At 41.7% G+C, this 17,537-nt stretch overlaps 1 protein-coding gene across 1 annotated transcript in view; it reads right to left on the reverse strand.

Annotated features, from left to right (window-relative positions):
- Nucleotides 1-17,537, reverse strand: part of HYDIN (HYDIN axonemal central pair apparatus protein) — a 355,182-nt gene that overhangs the window by 184,228 nt on the left and 153,417 nt on the right. The window contains exons 13-16 of the mRNA XM_019653707.1: nt 17,056-17,123; nt 8,979-9,214; nt 6,385-6,485; nt 3,827-3,962 (exon numbers count right to left, since the gene is read on the reverse strand). Coding sequence (XP_019509252.1) covers nt 3,827-3,962; nt 6,385-6,485; nt 8,979-9,214; nt 17,056-17,123 — 541 coding nt within the window. The remainder of the gene's footprint in view (nt 1-3,826; nt 3,963-6,384; nt 6,486-8,978; nt 9,215-17,055; nt 17,124-17,537) is intronic.

Below are 17,537 nucleotides of genomic sequence, written 5' to 3' on the forward strand. Positions count from 1 at the left end.
TCACTGTGCATCCTTGAGCGGCCCTGCCCAGCGGGTTCTGACCAGCTGCTGACTGGTTCAGGGGGTAGCAGATTATACTGCCTTCTCTTTGGCTTTTCTTAAAAAAAAAAAAAAGCAAGCTGAAAACAAGAAATTTACCAGTGGGCAGGCAAGAATTCTGTTCTGGAAAAGGGAAATCGGCGGCTCTTTCCCAAGTTGGCCTTCAAAGAGCCTGGCTGCAGTGGAGGCAGGAGGTGTTTTGTGCACCGGCTTGGGAGGGGGCTATCTCGGGCACTTCTGTGGGGGCACAGGAGGCCCTGAGCCATGGTAGTGGATAGAGGGGCAGCTGTCTGCATCTCTGCCCTTTGGTCTGGCCCACAGGTGACCAGGGCCCTCCCCCATCCCAAGCACACAGTCTGGCACACAGTCTGTAGGCCTTCGTGTCTCACTGTTCTCTGTGAACAAACGAGGAGGCTGTGGGTCCTGAGGAAGGGCAGCCCCACGGCCTGGCTCTCCCACAGTATTTTCTCTTGATACTGAATTAAATTTTCTTTTTTGATTTTTAAACTGACCGCTTGGAAAAAAACGTGCTGGTTATCTGAGGTTTCATGCCCTCTCCCTGCCCCTCCCACTTGCCCTGCTTTGACAGTGGGGTAACTAATTGTAGCCTATGTAACGATTCTAGGTAGTCCAGGGAGGGGGCGTGCAGGCAGCCGTCCAGAAGAGCCACAGGATCCTTATTACTGTAGTTTGGCTTTGGATAACCAGTTGAACTTTGATAGAAATAATCTGAGTGGAGAAAGCAAATAGCCGAAACATTTCCTGCCCAGACCTGTTCATATGAAGAGTCTGATTCCTCCCCTACTCTTAAATGATGATATTCAGACTAGGCATTGACAATATGGCAAGAAATGGAAAAAAATATGTATGTATCCAAAAGTAGACAAATCCAAGGCTGCGAGGTGAATGAGTGTCTGCGTTTGGAGTTCACAAAACCAAAACCCATGTTGAACCAAGTGAAGTCCGTATCCAGTGACTTTTGGATAACCGGTGTGTGTCTGTCCATTGTGTGTGAGCCCCCAGCCGTTTTCCTGTGAATAGACTTTGAATGGCAGCCATTCTGCTCACATTAACCGCATGTTTGGAGCAAATATGGCCCTCTCGAGGTTTACATTACACATTTACTGTTTACTGAACAATGTCTGACTGTGTACTCGGGTGTATTCAGCAGCATTGTCGACCGCAGTCCCCAGGGTCTGTCAGTGATGCTGAGCTCGAAGGAGAGGTTTTACTCTACCCATCACTGCAACCTGCACATTGCTCCGAGGACTCTCGGAGGCCTGTGTTCTGTTCCCTGTAACTGGAAACGTGCTTGGAACCTGTCTGCCTCCCTCGGCTACTCCTGGCCTGAGTATCAGCCCCCAGGGGCTGTCCCCAACACAAGGGACAGAGGTGAAGGTGGAACTTCAATCAGAACTTTAACTGGATTTTCAGTGACCAGCTTGGACTAGCTCGGGCCCAGACATTGGCTCTGCCCAGAATTGCCGGGAGAGTTTGGCAGACACCACAGCGCTTACCTCCCTCTGCTGAGGTCCAGTGCATGTAAGCAAGCCGTTGAGTGAGCGGGGGTGCATCAGCAGTCCTCAGATGCCTTTTTTCCACCATTAAAAAAAAAAAAATCCCAAACAACTGACTGAAGTGTCTCCAAGAAGATCAAGTTTTACCAAAATAAACCCTTTTTTAGTTAATTGATCAAATGGATGAATTCTGGCCCTCTCAAGTTTCCTTTCCCAATTAGATTGGAGAAGTGGTCTGAGTGTCAACTGTTGGGTTCACTGCAGCATCCTACCCTAAAGACACGAGAAGAAGCAAATGGAACCGGTGGAGTGGGCGATCACAGTCTAGCCCCTGCTACAGGAGGCCACCCTGCATGGAGACAGATGGAAATGGGGAGTTGAAGGGCTGGTTAGGGGATCAGGGGGATTTGACTGAGTCTTATTTTCGGGTGAATGAGAAGGAAGGGGTTGGTCGATGGTGCAAGTCGGAAGATTTGCAAACGCTAACACATTCCTATGAGGCACATCACCATTTGTCAGTTATTATGAATATGTGTATTTTAAACAATAAGACTCAGCGGGTCAGACTTTTCTGGGCAGTCTTGGTGACGTATTTCCTGTGCCATGATTGTTCTGAACACAGAGTGGTTCTAACCACCACGAGACACCCAAATAAAATCAACCCCCAAATTCTAATAATAAATAAAATAAAACAAAAATCCTATGGCCAAATAAATTTAGGCAATTCTGGGAAACACACTTCTCAGAGACTCAGCTCCTTGAGATAAGGATAGAGCACGCAGGTTTCGCCTGCCTGGAGCACCCACTGGTCTTTCCATGCCTGGTCTGGTCTAACGTGGCCTAATATAGCTCAGCATCCCACTGTTCAGCCTTACTGGAGCTTGAGGCAAAAGGAAAACCAGTAGTCCTGATTCTGTTTTTATCTAAAGTTCTGATATTTTGTTTATCGTGGGTTTTTTTAAACTCATTTTGATTTCTTAAAATGTGGCATGAAAATATTATCTATCTTGATTACTGAGTTTTTTGGTTCCCCCTTAAATTTTGTGCTTGAGCCAAGTGCCTCACCCTTTCCTCAGCCCAGCTGTGCAAAACTAGCTTCCCTATCACCCCAGATGCAGGCTCTGCTCTGCAGGGCTAGCCTGTTCTGCTGTTAAGCATGTGAAAGTTAGAAAAGTTGTCTCCTGTCACCCCTACCCTTAGCTTCTGGCTTTGTCTCAGAGAAACGCACAGAATAATTCTCATTCCCTCTTTTACATAACAGCCCTTTGACGAGTGAACAGTAGCTATTTTGTGGTTAAGTCTTGTCTGTTCCAGATTAAACTCTGTGTTTGCTCCTCATACGACTTGGATTTCCAGGTAATTAGATTGCCATTCTGGTTACTCCGAACACGATTCATGTCTTTTCAAGTTTCTATTACAAAAATACAATGTCTAGATGCCAGAAGACAAAATTCTGGCATCGCTTTGACCAGTGGCCATCTCCTTCCTTTAGCTGATGGAGCCTAATCCCGCCTTGGTTCTGTGGCCCCTATTTGGTCTTTTAATTCATTTTGAAATTGTAGTAAAATAAAACCCCTCATTTGATTTCGTTTGCACGAATTTGTATTACTGTACTTATAGAACTGGGTTTTAAACCCAGATGCATTCTTGGTGAACTGCATCTCATTAGGAACCTTCCATTACTCTAGGCTGTACAGCTCTTTTTAAATCTTTTATCCCAATGCTTTTGACTGCTTAGTCTCCCACCTAGCTAAGTGTAGTGGCATGTAGACAGATCTATTTCATACAACATTAACAGGCAACTCCTTCTTTCTCATTCCTATATTATCTCTAGCCTTCTAGTCCAAAAAGTCCATTTATAAATATTGCATTACTATATCTTAATGAAGCTGTTCGAGTCACAGCCAGACAGACATCAACAAAAACTCCTAGCTCTGTCTCATTTCCTATGCATGGTTAATTCAGTCAATTATTTGCAGGTGCAACTTATGCATGTTGGCTTAATTGACTCTTTATTTCTTTATCAAAGGCAATTTTCCTGGGAAATTAACAACTGTTTACACCTGCAGCTACTCACTCCTGCAGGTGGCAATCCAGCTGTGGCTTTATAACCCCATCCACAGACTATCCCAGTGTTCAAAAGCAGGACTACAGAAAGTCATGTGTTCAGGAATTTCAGGAATAGGCTCTTAAGAAGGATTTCTCTTTCTCATTGAAGAAATCCAACTGAAGAAAAAAAATCAACACTGAGAAAAGATAAAGTAACTTACCGGAGGCAGGACCTCATAGCATCCTGGGAGGTCGTCATCATTGACAAGCTGTACCATTTTCTCATATCGGTACTTCAGGAAGCAGTGCCCGAAGTCCATCTCTGTATTAATCACGTGGAGGGCAGGTACAACACACCTGCTCAAAGGAAGGAGCTCAATTAAAGAATTTAAAAGGACAGAGAGCATGTTTACATATAGAGAACGTAAGTCCCAAGTTAAACACATTTGTCACTGTCATAGTTTGCTCTAATAACTACATTAATCATTTTCAAATCTTCCTTCTGTCATCCGTCTCCCTTAGCCCCCAGTCACTACTTTTTAATCAAAAAAAGGGCCAGAAGCAGGACTCATTAAACAGCTGTTTTTGGTGGGTAATGACTAACATTTCCATTGCTTTTCATATTTGGCTTTCCTTTGGCAAGGGACCCGCAACAGTACAAGTTCCTTAGGGTAGCAGATCTGGTTCCATGGCAAACAGGGCCAATGCCACCAGCATGGGGTCCTAACTAGCTCTGACACTTTTGACCAGAGTCCCCTGAGGACTAGCAACAGCTTATACCATCTAAATAATGGTAATAATTCTAATTCCTATGCAGAACAGCTGTCTTGGATCAGTACGCTTCGGCAGCTGCTGGAGCCAGAACTGGCTTTGTGACAACGATGCTCAGTGTGAAGGGGGTGTGGTGGGGGAGATGGAGGGAGAGTTGTGTGCCAGAGAGGGAGGAACTGAAGCCTTGTGTGTGCAGTTGGTCTATTATTAGGTGACTTGGGTCTTATTTTGTATCTGTGAATCTCAACTTCTGACCTGCCCTACTACACTGTCACAATACAGTGCAGTGGTGAGGAGCACTGGCATTTGAATCAATCAGAGCCAGGTTCAAATACTGACCTTCCCAAGTACAACCTGGCGCAAGTTGCTTTCCCTCCCAGAGTCCCATTTTGCTTGTGGGTAAAATGAAGGTCATTCTAGGGATTGACATTAGCACCATTAACTCTTCTTAGGGTGTTGTGGGAAATACAGGCGATAGCATGAATGAAGGGCATAGCACATTGCCAGGGAAGGGCTCGGTAAGAGACGGTTAACGTGTGGCAGGGGGCACAGCACGCCGTCACTGCTGGCTCTCTGGGAAAATTACTTTAGGGAGCAAGTGCTGAAAGCAGCTCTTCTGTTGAGAGTCTTTGAGTGGTTCCTGCAGGTTACACTGAAGTAATGACTTGAAAGAGTCTTGTTAACCCCAAACCTTAGGATTTCACATGGGATGAGTATTCATTTTTAGGGAGAAAAGGAGTTAGTTGGCTGACCCAATGACGTTCATAAAGCTAATCCCTTACTATCTGAAATGCTGTGGCTCAGAGGGATTGTAGTATTTGACTTGGGTCACAGAGTATACATGGTAGAAAACTCATAGCCTCTTAGAACCTTTTTAAAAAACAAAAAAATTCAGGTCTTCCTATTGATAGCTGCATGGAAAAGAGGCTGGAAAGCATCAGAATAAACCCACATAGAAAAGAAATGCAAGACTGGACAAAAAGGCAAACTTGGGTACAGAGAGCATCAGATGAAAGATTTTGTGCTGTTTTTAAACAAACAAGCAAAAAAAAATCAGTTAGGTCTTTAGAAGGAATACTAAGTAGATCATGGCAAGGCCTTGACCTTCAAGTTCTTTTAGGGCTGCTGTTTGGCTTCATCCAAGCCCGGGACACCTGACATGGTGCCTGTTGCAATAGCCCCACCAGCCAGCATGTCTGCACCTTTCTGAAGGTGCATCTTCCTAAGATTCATGACAGACCTAAATTCTAGGAATTAATATATTATCAGAGTTTTACTAAGTAATTATCTCTATTTCCTTTAGACGGTATTTTCATATACATACTCCAAAGTCCCCGATCTGGACACTTGTTTGCTTTGGCAAGAGTGTAGCCCATGATTTTATTTTGGATCACTGTCAGCACCTGTAGATGACACACCATCCATGGAAAGGCTGTAACTTGGTCAAGGAGACACAGTCAACAAAAAAAGCCAGGATCTTAACCTGACTCCAGAGCCCAGTGCTGCCTTTGCTAAAAGAGAGAGAAGTTGGTGATGGTTCTGAAGAATTTATATTGTTGAGAGGGCCTCATCTAGGGCCGCTTGCAGCCCACATTCAGGTCATAGTAAGAGCATTCTGCTAAGTGGATCTTCCCCAGCAGGACCCTGAGCACCACTCTTTCTGCGGTGTAACTCTGGAAAATGGTATTTAAAGGTAAAAAATAAAAAATAGCAACTCCTCTTCCTGCTAAACCTTTTTAGTTATATACTTGGAAATTCAGAAAGAGAGAGCATTCTTATTCTCAACACTGCACAACACACACATTCCTTCTCTTATCTCCATCAAAGGTATGTTGGCTGTTTTAAAGCTTTGTCATCCAAATATCAAATTCAGCTCCCTTCCTAGGAAAGCAGAACAAACCAGTGTGAGCTGGTTGCGGGCAGGGCAGGCGTGCTGCCTGCGAGAGAGGCAGCCCACTCCTGGGGGCTCAGGGGAGATGGCAGAGAGGGGAGCAGGTGCGTGCTATACCTGGCTGTAATCAGGAGCGCCAGCACTTCTTCCCCAATGCCCTCCACGTCCACTACCAGAGCCAGCTCATACTTCTGCACAGTGTTAGAGCATAAGGTCACCTGAGAAGAAAAAGGAGAAGGCTGCTTTTTTGAAAGACCAGCTGTCCCTCTGCGCAGGGGACAAAGGAACCAGGGACAACCACACTGATGAGCGCAGCTTCTAAGTACTTCACTGTGGGATGTATGGCAGTTTACATTTTTAGTTGAACAAGTTACATTTCGGGGCCAGGGCACGCTGAGTTTTTTCAAAGACCAGGTGAAAACCTAAGTGGCTTTTAGTATAATAGGTCTTTCATTTCTGAGGAGGTTGTACCAAAGAAACCATCTACCTGCAGAAGGGGAAAAAAATGACCCTGAAGGATGAGCAATACCAAACAGCTATTAATTGTTGCAATTTAAATTGTTTCCTATATGTCTGGGCTATATAAATTATGAAAATTTAATACACTGATAAAACACTACAGCTACATTTCTCTTAAGGCAAAATAAATGAAATAACCATGTCAATTCCAGAAATGGCATAAAAAACCAACTAGTCATTTATTTTCTTTTAACCAAAATTTTGTCCCTCACCTCCACACACCAGTATTCATTATTAGAACAGAAAATAGGAAGCTCCAAAGAAAAGCCTACCCAAGGGCAATATCTGGCCAGTATATTTCACCCTATGTTTTTATTTACTGTTCTGAAGCCTTATATTTAGGCTTTTGAAGCCTTGTTACAATTTTTAATTGCTTTCAAATGATTTGTACTGGAAGAGATAACTCGTACATCTAGAAAACAGCTTCTAGCACAGGTTAAGGCTTTTCTATCTATAAATTATGTATCAGGTACTAATTAAAATTTTTTGGGGTTGCAAAGGGTATTATTGGATGCAAATTTGAGTCCACACAAACGTGGTTGGAGTGCAGATCATGAGGGAAAATTGAAGCTTAGAGAAAGCTTTTCCAAAATAAAGAGAAAATAAAGTAAAGAAGGAGTCATTGATTTGGAGGAAAAAGTATCAGATTTGGAGAGAAGCAGCTGCCTCGGCATGCAGAGATTCCCAGGGAGATTCTAACCCTGGTCTCTGAGCTATGGTTAGAAGGCAGAAGAAAAAGTGGTTATGAAAGACACCTCTAGATAGATGCTATCTATGTCTTCAAAAATCTTCCTATACAATGTGGGAGAGGAAAAAAAAACGGGGCGGGGGGAAGGGTAGAGATCATGTAGGCTGAGCATTGCTAAGTAAAAATAAATAAATTCATGACAGCAGCACCTCTCCCTGAGAAAGTCACAGTTAGCAACTGCTATGATTTGAATGGTTGTGCCCCCTCCCCCAAATTCACATGCTGAAATCCTAACCCCCACTGTGATGGCATTTGGGTGGCGTGAACATTGGGAGGTGATTAGGTCAAGAGGGTGGAGCCCCCATGAACAGGATTAGCGCCCTTATAAAAGAGGGCCCACAGAGCTCCCCAGGCCCTTCCACCATGTGAGGATACAAGGAGAAGTCAGCAGGCTGCAATCTGGAAGAGGCCCTTCACCAGAACCCAGCCAAGCTGGCAACCTGATCTTGGACTTTCTGCCTCCAGATTGTAAGAAATAAATTTCTGTGGTTTATACGCCACCCAGTCTCTGGGATTTCGTAATAGCAGCCCAAATGGACAGAGACAGCAACCTTGAGAACATATAGATATATGATGTCAAATCTCAATGGACCCATGGAGAAGCCCTTGGAAGAGCTGAAAACTCCCACGAATGCACCTTAGGATGAGTGCATTCATGGTGAGACATTATGAAGCACTTAAAAGAAATTTGGGGGATAAAAACCATAGCTGAATTAAATATTCACAGATAATGACAAAAGAGAAAGTCTTTATCTATGAAGTCTTATCTTTTTTTCTTTCCCCAGAAAGATAAAATCATGTCAATTTAGCAGCCTCCAATATCACTGGATCTGTTTGGAAAAGAAAAAGTAAGTGAGGAGGACAGTAAAACCTCTCACAGTTAGCCAGGAAATAATTCTTCAGGTAGCACTGCAAAGCTATGGCCAAAGCATCACGCTGTTGACTTAAATATTAAGCGCTATTAGGAACATCACATCCACATTCACCAGGAAGCCCAGATGCGTATTAAAAATCTGAATGAACTGGATATCGTCCGTGGCATAAGTCTAGACATTGATTGGTATAAATGATTGAGTCTGAAGGAAAGGAGGGCCTAATGATTACTGAGTCCTTAAATCCTTTTACTTTAGCACTGATGGGTGAACTATCTATATAGAGCAGTGGTTTCACTACACATCACTACAGTCCACTGCTCTGGAGAAGGCAACACATGTAGATTGATGAAAATCCACTGGAGCAGGGTCACGTCTTTTGCCCAATCTATCTGTTTCTGGTTTCTTTTGCCATAGTAGTTTATTTCCTGATAGGCCCACTTTCCCATGTGAATTAGAGGCACTCCTTCCCACTGACACTGGGCATTCAGGGCAAACCCTAGGTGTGGTCTCCGGACCTATGCAAGAGTTCGGCTGCTGGGCCGTGTGTGCAGGAAGGCTGTGAACTGTACCCTGATAACAGCAAATCCTTGGGAGTGAATGGTGCCACAGTCGGGAGTGATGGTGAATTCTTTTGGTTTTGTTGTAGGTACTTCATCCTTGTTCCAAGGTGGTCTTTTGTTGTCTGAATACTGCTCACTACTTGAAATGCTTTTATGGCCAACACCATCCCCAGGGACACGCAGTTTGAAGGTCATGGGAACCAAGGAGGTATTATTGAGGGAACATATCAAGGTATGAGGAAACCCTGGAAAACAAAATATGAGGTAAGAAATAAAAGCCCCACAATAGTCTCCCTTGAACTTCAACCTCCCCCAAACCTCTTAAATGAATTGTCTATGCAATTCAACATTACTTGTTTAACAACAACTCTCCCTGATATTGTTTTCAATTGTAAATCAATAAACACATTTCATTCATTCATTCATTCATTCATTCAATGAATACTTATTGTGCATTTACTATGTAGCAACAGTAGACATAAAATCATCATCTAGGTCCCTCTCAAGAGGCAGCCCCATTATCGGTTTGCTGAGCAGTCTTCCAGAAGTATATTTCTCATTAAATTCCGCCCCCCCACAAATAGAATTATATTTGCTCTTTCTATTTGCCAATGTGTGAAAGAGAAGCCTGTGTGGTTTTGCCCGCTGTGTGACCCCGAGCCTGCTAAGACATTATATAACTCATTTTGGACTTGTCTGCGGCTTGTGCCCTCAGGGTCAATGACACAAAACCAAACAGCCTCTCCCAAGAGACTGCGATCTGCTTCTGAGCCAGCCAGAGACTAACACGTTGGCTTTTGCCTCCCTTAGACAAAGCTGCTTTTTCATGTTATATCTAACCCTCCTAAATTCAGCTCAGTGAAACCCACATTCCTTTCCTAAGAGAGGTGGCTCCTCCTTGCCTGGTAAGCAATAAACTGAACTCTGAGTTTGGGTTCCCTACATGGCCCTTTTGTCTGCTCCCACTTTCAGACCAAGAATTATCTATAACAAGGCCGGCCGAGTGGCACATTGGTTAAGAGTTGGCTTGGGACACCAGCTCTGAGCAGCAGGGCCCCAGTTTGGATCCCACATGAGGGCCAGTGACGCTGCATCCTCTACAGCTAAGATGATGAACAACAGCTTGACCTGGAGCTGGGCTGCCATGAGTTGCCAGCGACAGCGTAGGCTGCAGTGGGGCTGGCCGGCAGCGGACATGAGCTTTCGTTAGCTGCCATGAGCTGCCATCCAATGGCCGGCGAGCGACTGCCTTACCTGGGAAGAGCGCAATGATAATACCAACATGGGCCAGTGAAGCATGTCCTCGCAACTAGACTAAATAACAAAATGACAGCAACTTGTCTGTTCCCCTCCCCCAATTCCCCAATAAAATCTTTAAAAAAAAAAAAGAATTATCTATAATGATAGGAGAACCGGTATGTATATTTCTACTGGATACAAACACTACTCTTTCTACTTTGAACCCAACTGCAATATTATACAACTGGTCTTAGAGTAACGCCTGCAGTACTGCAGGGGGTGTTTTGAACCAATCTACTTCTCTCCCCTTGTCTGAGCCTTTGTCTACACATTAAGACTATAGAGTAAACACATTCCTGTCTCCTTTGTGACACTGCACTTGCCAATCTACTTGGAAGAGATCATTAATGGAAAAAGAATTGTCTGATTAAGTGCACTTGAAGGATTATTCTTAGAAATTCCAGAGGAACTGCTAGAAAGTCAATTTCATAATCATGTAATTGCTGCATTTGACTTTTCTGAACTAACCCAACATTGACTCTTGAAACTATAGGTTCCTTACCCTTATTTTCGGACCATTTATGGAATAAACACTCTTCTAATGTAGGGTGTACATATTATGGAAGAAGATCCTACAAAGATTCAGGTGGGTTCTCTCAAACCATTGCTCAGGCTACTTTATGAAGCTATTAGTTTTTCTGGGAATAAAGCCAATTACCACCTCCTAGATAGAACAATTCCTTGTACAACTACTTGTAATATCCCACATTGCTTGTTAAGAAGCCTAAAGGAAAAGAATACTGTTAAAGACTAAAGGGTCATTAATATGAATGTTATTCCTAGGTTTCTGGTTGCACCAAATCCTGATACTATACATTGTAGAGTTTCCTCTGAATGCAAGTACTTTGCAGTGCTGAGTACTCTATTCTCCCTTCTTTAGCATCTAGTATATAAAAACTCAACAACTATGTACCTTTTATTTTTTTGGAATAATTAACAACCTGCTTGGCCAGAATGCCTCAGTTTCACAAAGGGACCTTCATACATCTCCCAGTATGTAAGTAATGATTTTAAAGACAATAGTCTCAAGAGATTTGAGTTTCAGTCAATATATATATTTTTTCATCTGACCTAGAAAGCCCCTAAGAAGACTTAAAGAAACTAGGAGCAAAAGATCATTAGGCTGCAAAGGAAAAATTTCAATTCTGACAAAAGGTGGTACATTATTTAGAACATGATCTCTCTACTAAAGAATGGACCCTACTGAAGAAGAATATGAAATTGTTTCAGCAATACCCAAGACCAAAAATTAAATTACAATTCACAGACTTTAGGGGATATGTGGGATATTTTAGACAATGAATTCCTAATTTTTCTAGTAAAATAAAAATCTCCACAAAGCAAAGGGAAATGTGTTGGCAGATCATTGTGCAAAACAGGTGGCATTTTTATAGTCGTTTATAGAAATAAATCAGAATATGGGAGATCAATAAATACATCCACACAATCCATTTTGGACATAAAATATTCAGCCTCAGACTTTGAAAACAAACGTTTCCTAAAATCAGGATCCTATGCCCACTTCAATGGTCTTTGGCACACCAACTATGATGTACCCCAAAGTCTAAGGTGGTCTTTGACAAAAATCTTATACCACAGGTCCAATCATAGAAGAGATATAATCTCTGAACAAGAGTAGATGGGAAAATTTCTCCTCTGTAGGTGGGGATGTGGCTGGTTTCTGCCTTACATCCTGCTATCATATTCCAAGAAAACTGCAGTGGGACATGGGTCTAAATCATACTCCAGAAGACCTTTCAAATGAAAATGGGCTGTGTACAAATCACATAATTAAGACTATGTTCTTAGGGCAGCCGGTTAGCCCAGGTGGTTAGAGTACAGGCTCTTAACACCAAAGTTGCCAGTTCAATTCCCACAAGGGCCAGTGAGCTGCACCCTCCACAACTAGATTGAAAGACAACGGCTTGACTTGGAGCTGAGCTGCCAGTGGGCAGCCGTTTGGCTGTTAATTAGAGCACAGTGCTCATAACGCCAAGGTCGCTGGTTCAATTCCCACCTGGGTCAGTGAGCTGTGCCCTCCACAACTAGATTGAAACCAACGACTTGGAGCTGATGGGTCCTGGAAAAAACACATTGTTCCCCAATAAAATCTTTTAATGCCAAAAATAAAGAATATGTTTTTGTAATTGTCTATAAATTCTTTATTTTTATTTCTTTATTTTTAAGCTGAGCCATCCTGCTACCTGTTGGCAGCTCAGCAGCTGCTCAGCTCGGGCTGGGAATCGAACCGCTGTTGCTCAGAGCTCAAACCCTTGAGTGAGCTCTTAACCAACTGAGCCACTCGGCCAGCCCTGTCTATAAATTCTTTAGATGGATTTGAGCCTCCCCACACAGAAAGGCTGCTGCTATGAATGTGACTAAGAAACTGTACACTATAACCTTTCCCCCTGGGGAATTGCAGCCTTACACAGAAGGGTTATAAAGAACCTTACAAGGGTTATAAAGAACCTTACAGTTTGTTAACCATTTGAACAAAAATTCCACAATCCACAACCTTGGGAAATGTAGAGCATAAAAATAGTATTATCAGTCCTAAATTGGTCAAGCTCTCTGAGGCTCTTGGAGTTCTTTGGTGAAGTGTTTTGCCTTTAGTTCTAATGTCCATCAGATCAGGTTAACTTCCTCTGGAACTCACAGACTGTTTACCTCAGGAAATACTAACTGGAACATCCACTGATTACAAGTCTTTTATCAATCTGAAGCAAGCTTGCTTCATGCAGACATAACTAAGTATTGTCAAGAACCAACTCATCTACAAGTTCCAGAACCTTTCCCTAAAAACCCACCCTCAGACGCTCTCCTTTCTTCCAATCTCAATAACGAGTACTCTGAAAAAATATACCAAAGTCTCCTTTACAGGCTTCCCTGACCCTGCAGTTAACTATGAAATGGCTCTTTGGGTAAAAAGATATCCAAAGAATCAAATTATTAGCTGAAGACATGTTAAAAACTCTTACTGTAGAGCTTACATGAAAGCTTGCTAATAAAATTTCCAGACATGGATGACCTTCAGAAATAGATTGCTATTCTAAGCTAAGAACAAGTAGTCTTTACATAAAGTAGAAAGATCTGCCCAAGACTGATGGAACAAGGTTTTGCTAAGTGCTCGACATTACTGATTCTCATGCTTTCCTTTGCATACTTCTGTTCTTTATCATTGTGCCATATTATTCTCTATTTACTACCTTAAGGTTATAGAATTCTGAAATCTGCTGATGTGTGTCTCTTACTGTTAGTGATAACTTGCTTGGGTGTAGGCTTTGCTCATGCCTACTATGGTCTCTCTGCCAGCCTTTCTAAGATCTGTTTACGACCATTACAATTAATCTTTGCCCTTGACTCCCAACTGTACAACCTCCTAAAGTCAATTTAAATACTTCTCTTTGAGTAAAATACTTCCAGTTCATACTTGGCAGAAGAGACAAGTATCGTGCTTTTCTTTTCTTTTTTTTTTTTTTTGATGCTTATGTTTATCCCAACATTTGTACCCATGAACACTAACTTCTCTGTCCAAATTATCCAATGGTCAAGTCCACTGAGTGCCTGGAGCCTTCCAGACTCATTATTCTCATTCAACACATTCTTCTGCCTCCTAAAAAATAGCGAGTTTACAGACACTTAGCCTGCCTCTTTTGGTCTGTCACATGGCATATTGGTTGCTACTTGGCCCATTTTATTTTTTATCAATCCGAGGGTTTATCAAAGCCTCAGTGTTCCTCCAGGGACAACTGCCACTCAGATCCTATAACCTGACTCTCTCATGCTATTGTAGCTTCAGTCAGCCTAATTAATTATTAGATATGTCACCCAACATCCAATCCTACCTACCATCAAAATCTTTATTGCTGCACTTTAAACATTTTAGATACCAACCAAGAATATTATTACTGCTCACCTACTTTACAGTATTCATTTATTTAGTTTTATTTTTATTACATTAGTTTCAGGTGTACTTTATGGTATTTATAATATCCTAACATCATCAATCCCAACAAACCCTGATGCCACATCTAGATCTTCATCTCCAAGCAAATAAATGCCATGTCTCCAAACACTAACCTATCACAGGTAATACCTCTTCAGGAATGGGCCTTCGTGCCAATATGAGAACGATACTACCAACTTTAGTTAGCTTAATGTACTCCCAAGCCCTACAACAGTCTCTGCAAACCTTGTTTAACTCCACACAATATGTCTGTCATCATGACTAAAAAAATTCCTCCAATTCCTGGCTTTTTCCCGAAATAGTTAATTTCTCTTTGGCATCTGGACCTAAATGTACCCCTATTGGTCTTTCATTCCTGAGCCAATAACTTGCTTACTTTTACCTGCCTCATTAAAGCCCTACTTGCACACGTGGGGCAATAATTAGACAGTTTCCAACAAGTAACCGTCCAATCGACCATGTTTCTTTGTGATGGGAGGTCAATCTACCTGGGAAAATAATGACATTTTGTGTTGGAGTCATGTGGACTCTAACTTTGGGATTTGAAAATATTATCATAAAATAATTTTGAAACAGTATCACAAAACTGTCCTTGACTTTGGTTGTTACAGTGCAAAGTCCAGAAGCACAGCAAAATAGCCTGAATTAACTGACTCAAATGGTTTTGAAAACCAAATTGCTCTAGACTTCCTGTTGGCAAGCAAAAAAGTTATGTTTTTGTTAACATTTTCTGCTGCACTAGAGAAGACTGAGGGATCCATATCCAAATGAACAAAGAAGGCAACTTGGGTTTTGAAAGTGGACTTAGGAGGGGTAAGTTTTCATATCTCAGATTTGGGGAATCTTGGGTCATGGCTCTGTAGTGTGTTCCATCCTCTTGACTAGCTGCTGTGTCATCAAATGGTTCCATTAGATAATATCCAAGAGAAGAAAAATAAGCTGTTTCTAATTTTCATCTAAGCTAGTTACCAAAACTTCAAGCAGGGCCAACTATGAGAAACAGCTGTTGGCTTTACCATTTGTATCGCATTTACATTAACATTGCAGAGCTGAGCAATAGAGGAGAGTCTGGACAATGAATCAGTGTGAGATTTCTTGGAGGAACTGATTTGAGGTGCTTATTTGTACTCTGTTTTCTCCCTGCAGGGCAATATGATATAGGGGGGACATCGTCCAAATGTCCTTGTGCTGGACTTTGTATTTAAATGGCTGTGGAGGGATATGCTGCTGTCATGCATCAATTGCCCAGACCTCTCTGTGGACTCAGTTTGAACTGTTTGGAGAATGACTGCTTAGGTCTGGGTATACTAATTTACTTCTTATTGAGCATCTGTCACAATTACCCTTGAGAGAGTATACCTCTTAGTTGGCCACCAGACGATTTTCAAGTTGTAGGGCACTTTTATTTTCCTTCAAGAGTCTATCACTCAAACATGCCCTACAAAATTATAAAAACCTCTCCAGCCATTTTTATATTCTATAGTAACAAACATTCAACTTCATTTACATACTTATAATATGTACCTTACCCCATATAATATAGATGGGGGAACACTGTATAAATAAATATGTTCTGAATAAATAAAACTGTCATAACCCCAAATGTTAATGCAACTGGCAAAGGCATTATTAATCAGCTTTTTCTAAAGAACAATTTCTCCCCAAGTAGATGGGCCTACTTTGAAGCGAAAGAACTGAAAGTCAAAATGGGAGGCAATAGAGTAAAATAGAAAGGGTTATGGAATATGGACTTAGACTAGTGGTTTTCAACCTTTATCATTATTATTATTATTATTATTATTATTATTATTATTACCTCCTAAAAAGAACCATTGTGATAAATTAATTTTAAGTGCAATCAAATCAATTATATTTAATTATGATTTAAATTCGATTTAATTTTTCCCTAATGAGAAAAATTTGATACTAAGGAATGAAATTCTGTTGGGTAGGACTGAGTTTTAGAGGACCACAAGCCACTGTCATATTTAAGTTTTTTTTCCCAACATCCAAGAACCAATTTTCGCCTCTTCGGGGGCAATATCACTCGTGTTGACAGTACATGATTTAAATAGATCGCAACTGAAATACTAATTCTGTCACTGCTGTGTGACTTCAGGAAGTTATTTAACTGTTCCATGCTCAGTTCTTCCATCTCTTAGATGGGGATCTTAAATAGTGCCTCCCCAGGGGATTGCTAAAAGGTTTCAATGTAGTGCTGCATGTAACTCACTTAGCAGTGACTGAAATATATAGGAAGAACCAAAAAATGGGAACTTGTACTGCTACTGTTGTTATCATTTTTATTACTGGGGAAGCTTAGATGGGAGAAAATGACTCAGAGAAGTAACTGAGTGAGAAGACAACACAAAACGATAGTATTGTAGAAGAATCTTCGACTTGAAATGATAAGACACCTGAATCAAACCACCACTGAGCTCACTTTAAACTTGAGAGCCTCTCTGTGAAACGGTTCCTGTGTATCCTGACTGGCCAATCAGAACCTGCATATTAATAGGAAGTTTGTAATATTCAGATAGTGGAGTGAAGCACAAGGCGGTCTGTGGTCCCACTGCCGGAGGAAGGGGGACAGCCATGGCCTGACAGCCATTAGTGCCCAGGACACAATAACAACTTTCACACAGAAACTAGGAAATGGCACCGAAATGCCACTGTGGCAGAAGAAGAAAAATTCTAGACCCTCTTAGCTATTACCCATGAAAAAAAAGGAAAGAAATATTCTTTGTAAACCTTTCTTCTCCCATGTAGAGAGAAAAGTAATTCTTCTCAGTTTCTAATTTAAAATGGAAAAGTACTCACCAAAGGAAACGTCACCAAAGTGCAGAGCAGGAACATTAAAATGGAAGGTGGGTCCAATGACGCAGCCTCTGGAAATAGGAGTAAAAGCAGGGGGGTGGGGAGAGAACCTGGTGAGCGCAGGGTAACAGTCAGGAGCCGGGGCGAGGGTAAGTACTAAAAACCGTGATTGGCATTCAATCAATTACAGGATCTAGGTCTTGAAAAAAAAGCAAAAGATGATGGCCTATCACAGTGGTTCTTAAAATTTTTTTCAACTCTCAAACCATCAGGTTTTAGTAAATGATACTATGGTTAACTTATCACCACATTCCTACCAATGAGGAGGCACGGCAGACACATCAACAAACTAATGGCACAAAATGTTAGTGTGGATGAAACACATACCATGAAAAGTTGTTAACTTGGGCAACAAAGAAACACAGGTCTAAGCATATATTATAATAAACATCAAAGATTATCAAAAATACCAGTATTCCTTATCC

This window comes from Hipposideros armiger, unplaced genomic scaffold, assembly GCF_001890085.2.
Source record: "Hipposideros armiger isolate ML-2016 unplaced genomic scaffold, ASM189008v1 scaffold_9, whole genome shotgun sequence".
NCBI classification, from domain to species: Eukaryota; Metazoa; Chordata; class Mammalia; order Chiroptera; family Hipposideridae; genus Hipposideros; species Hipposideros armiger.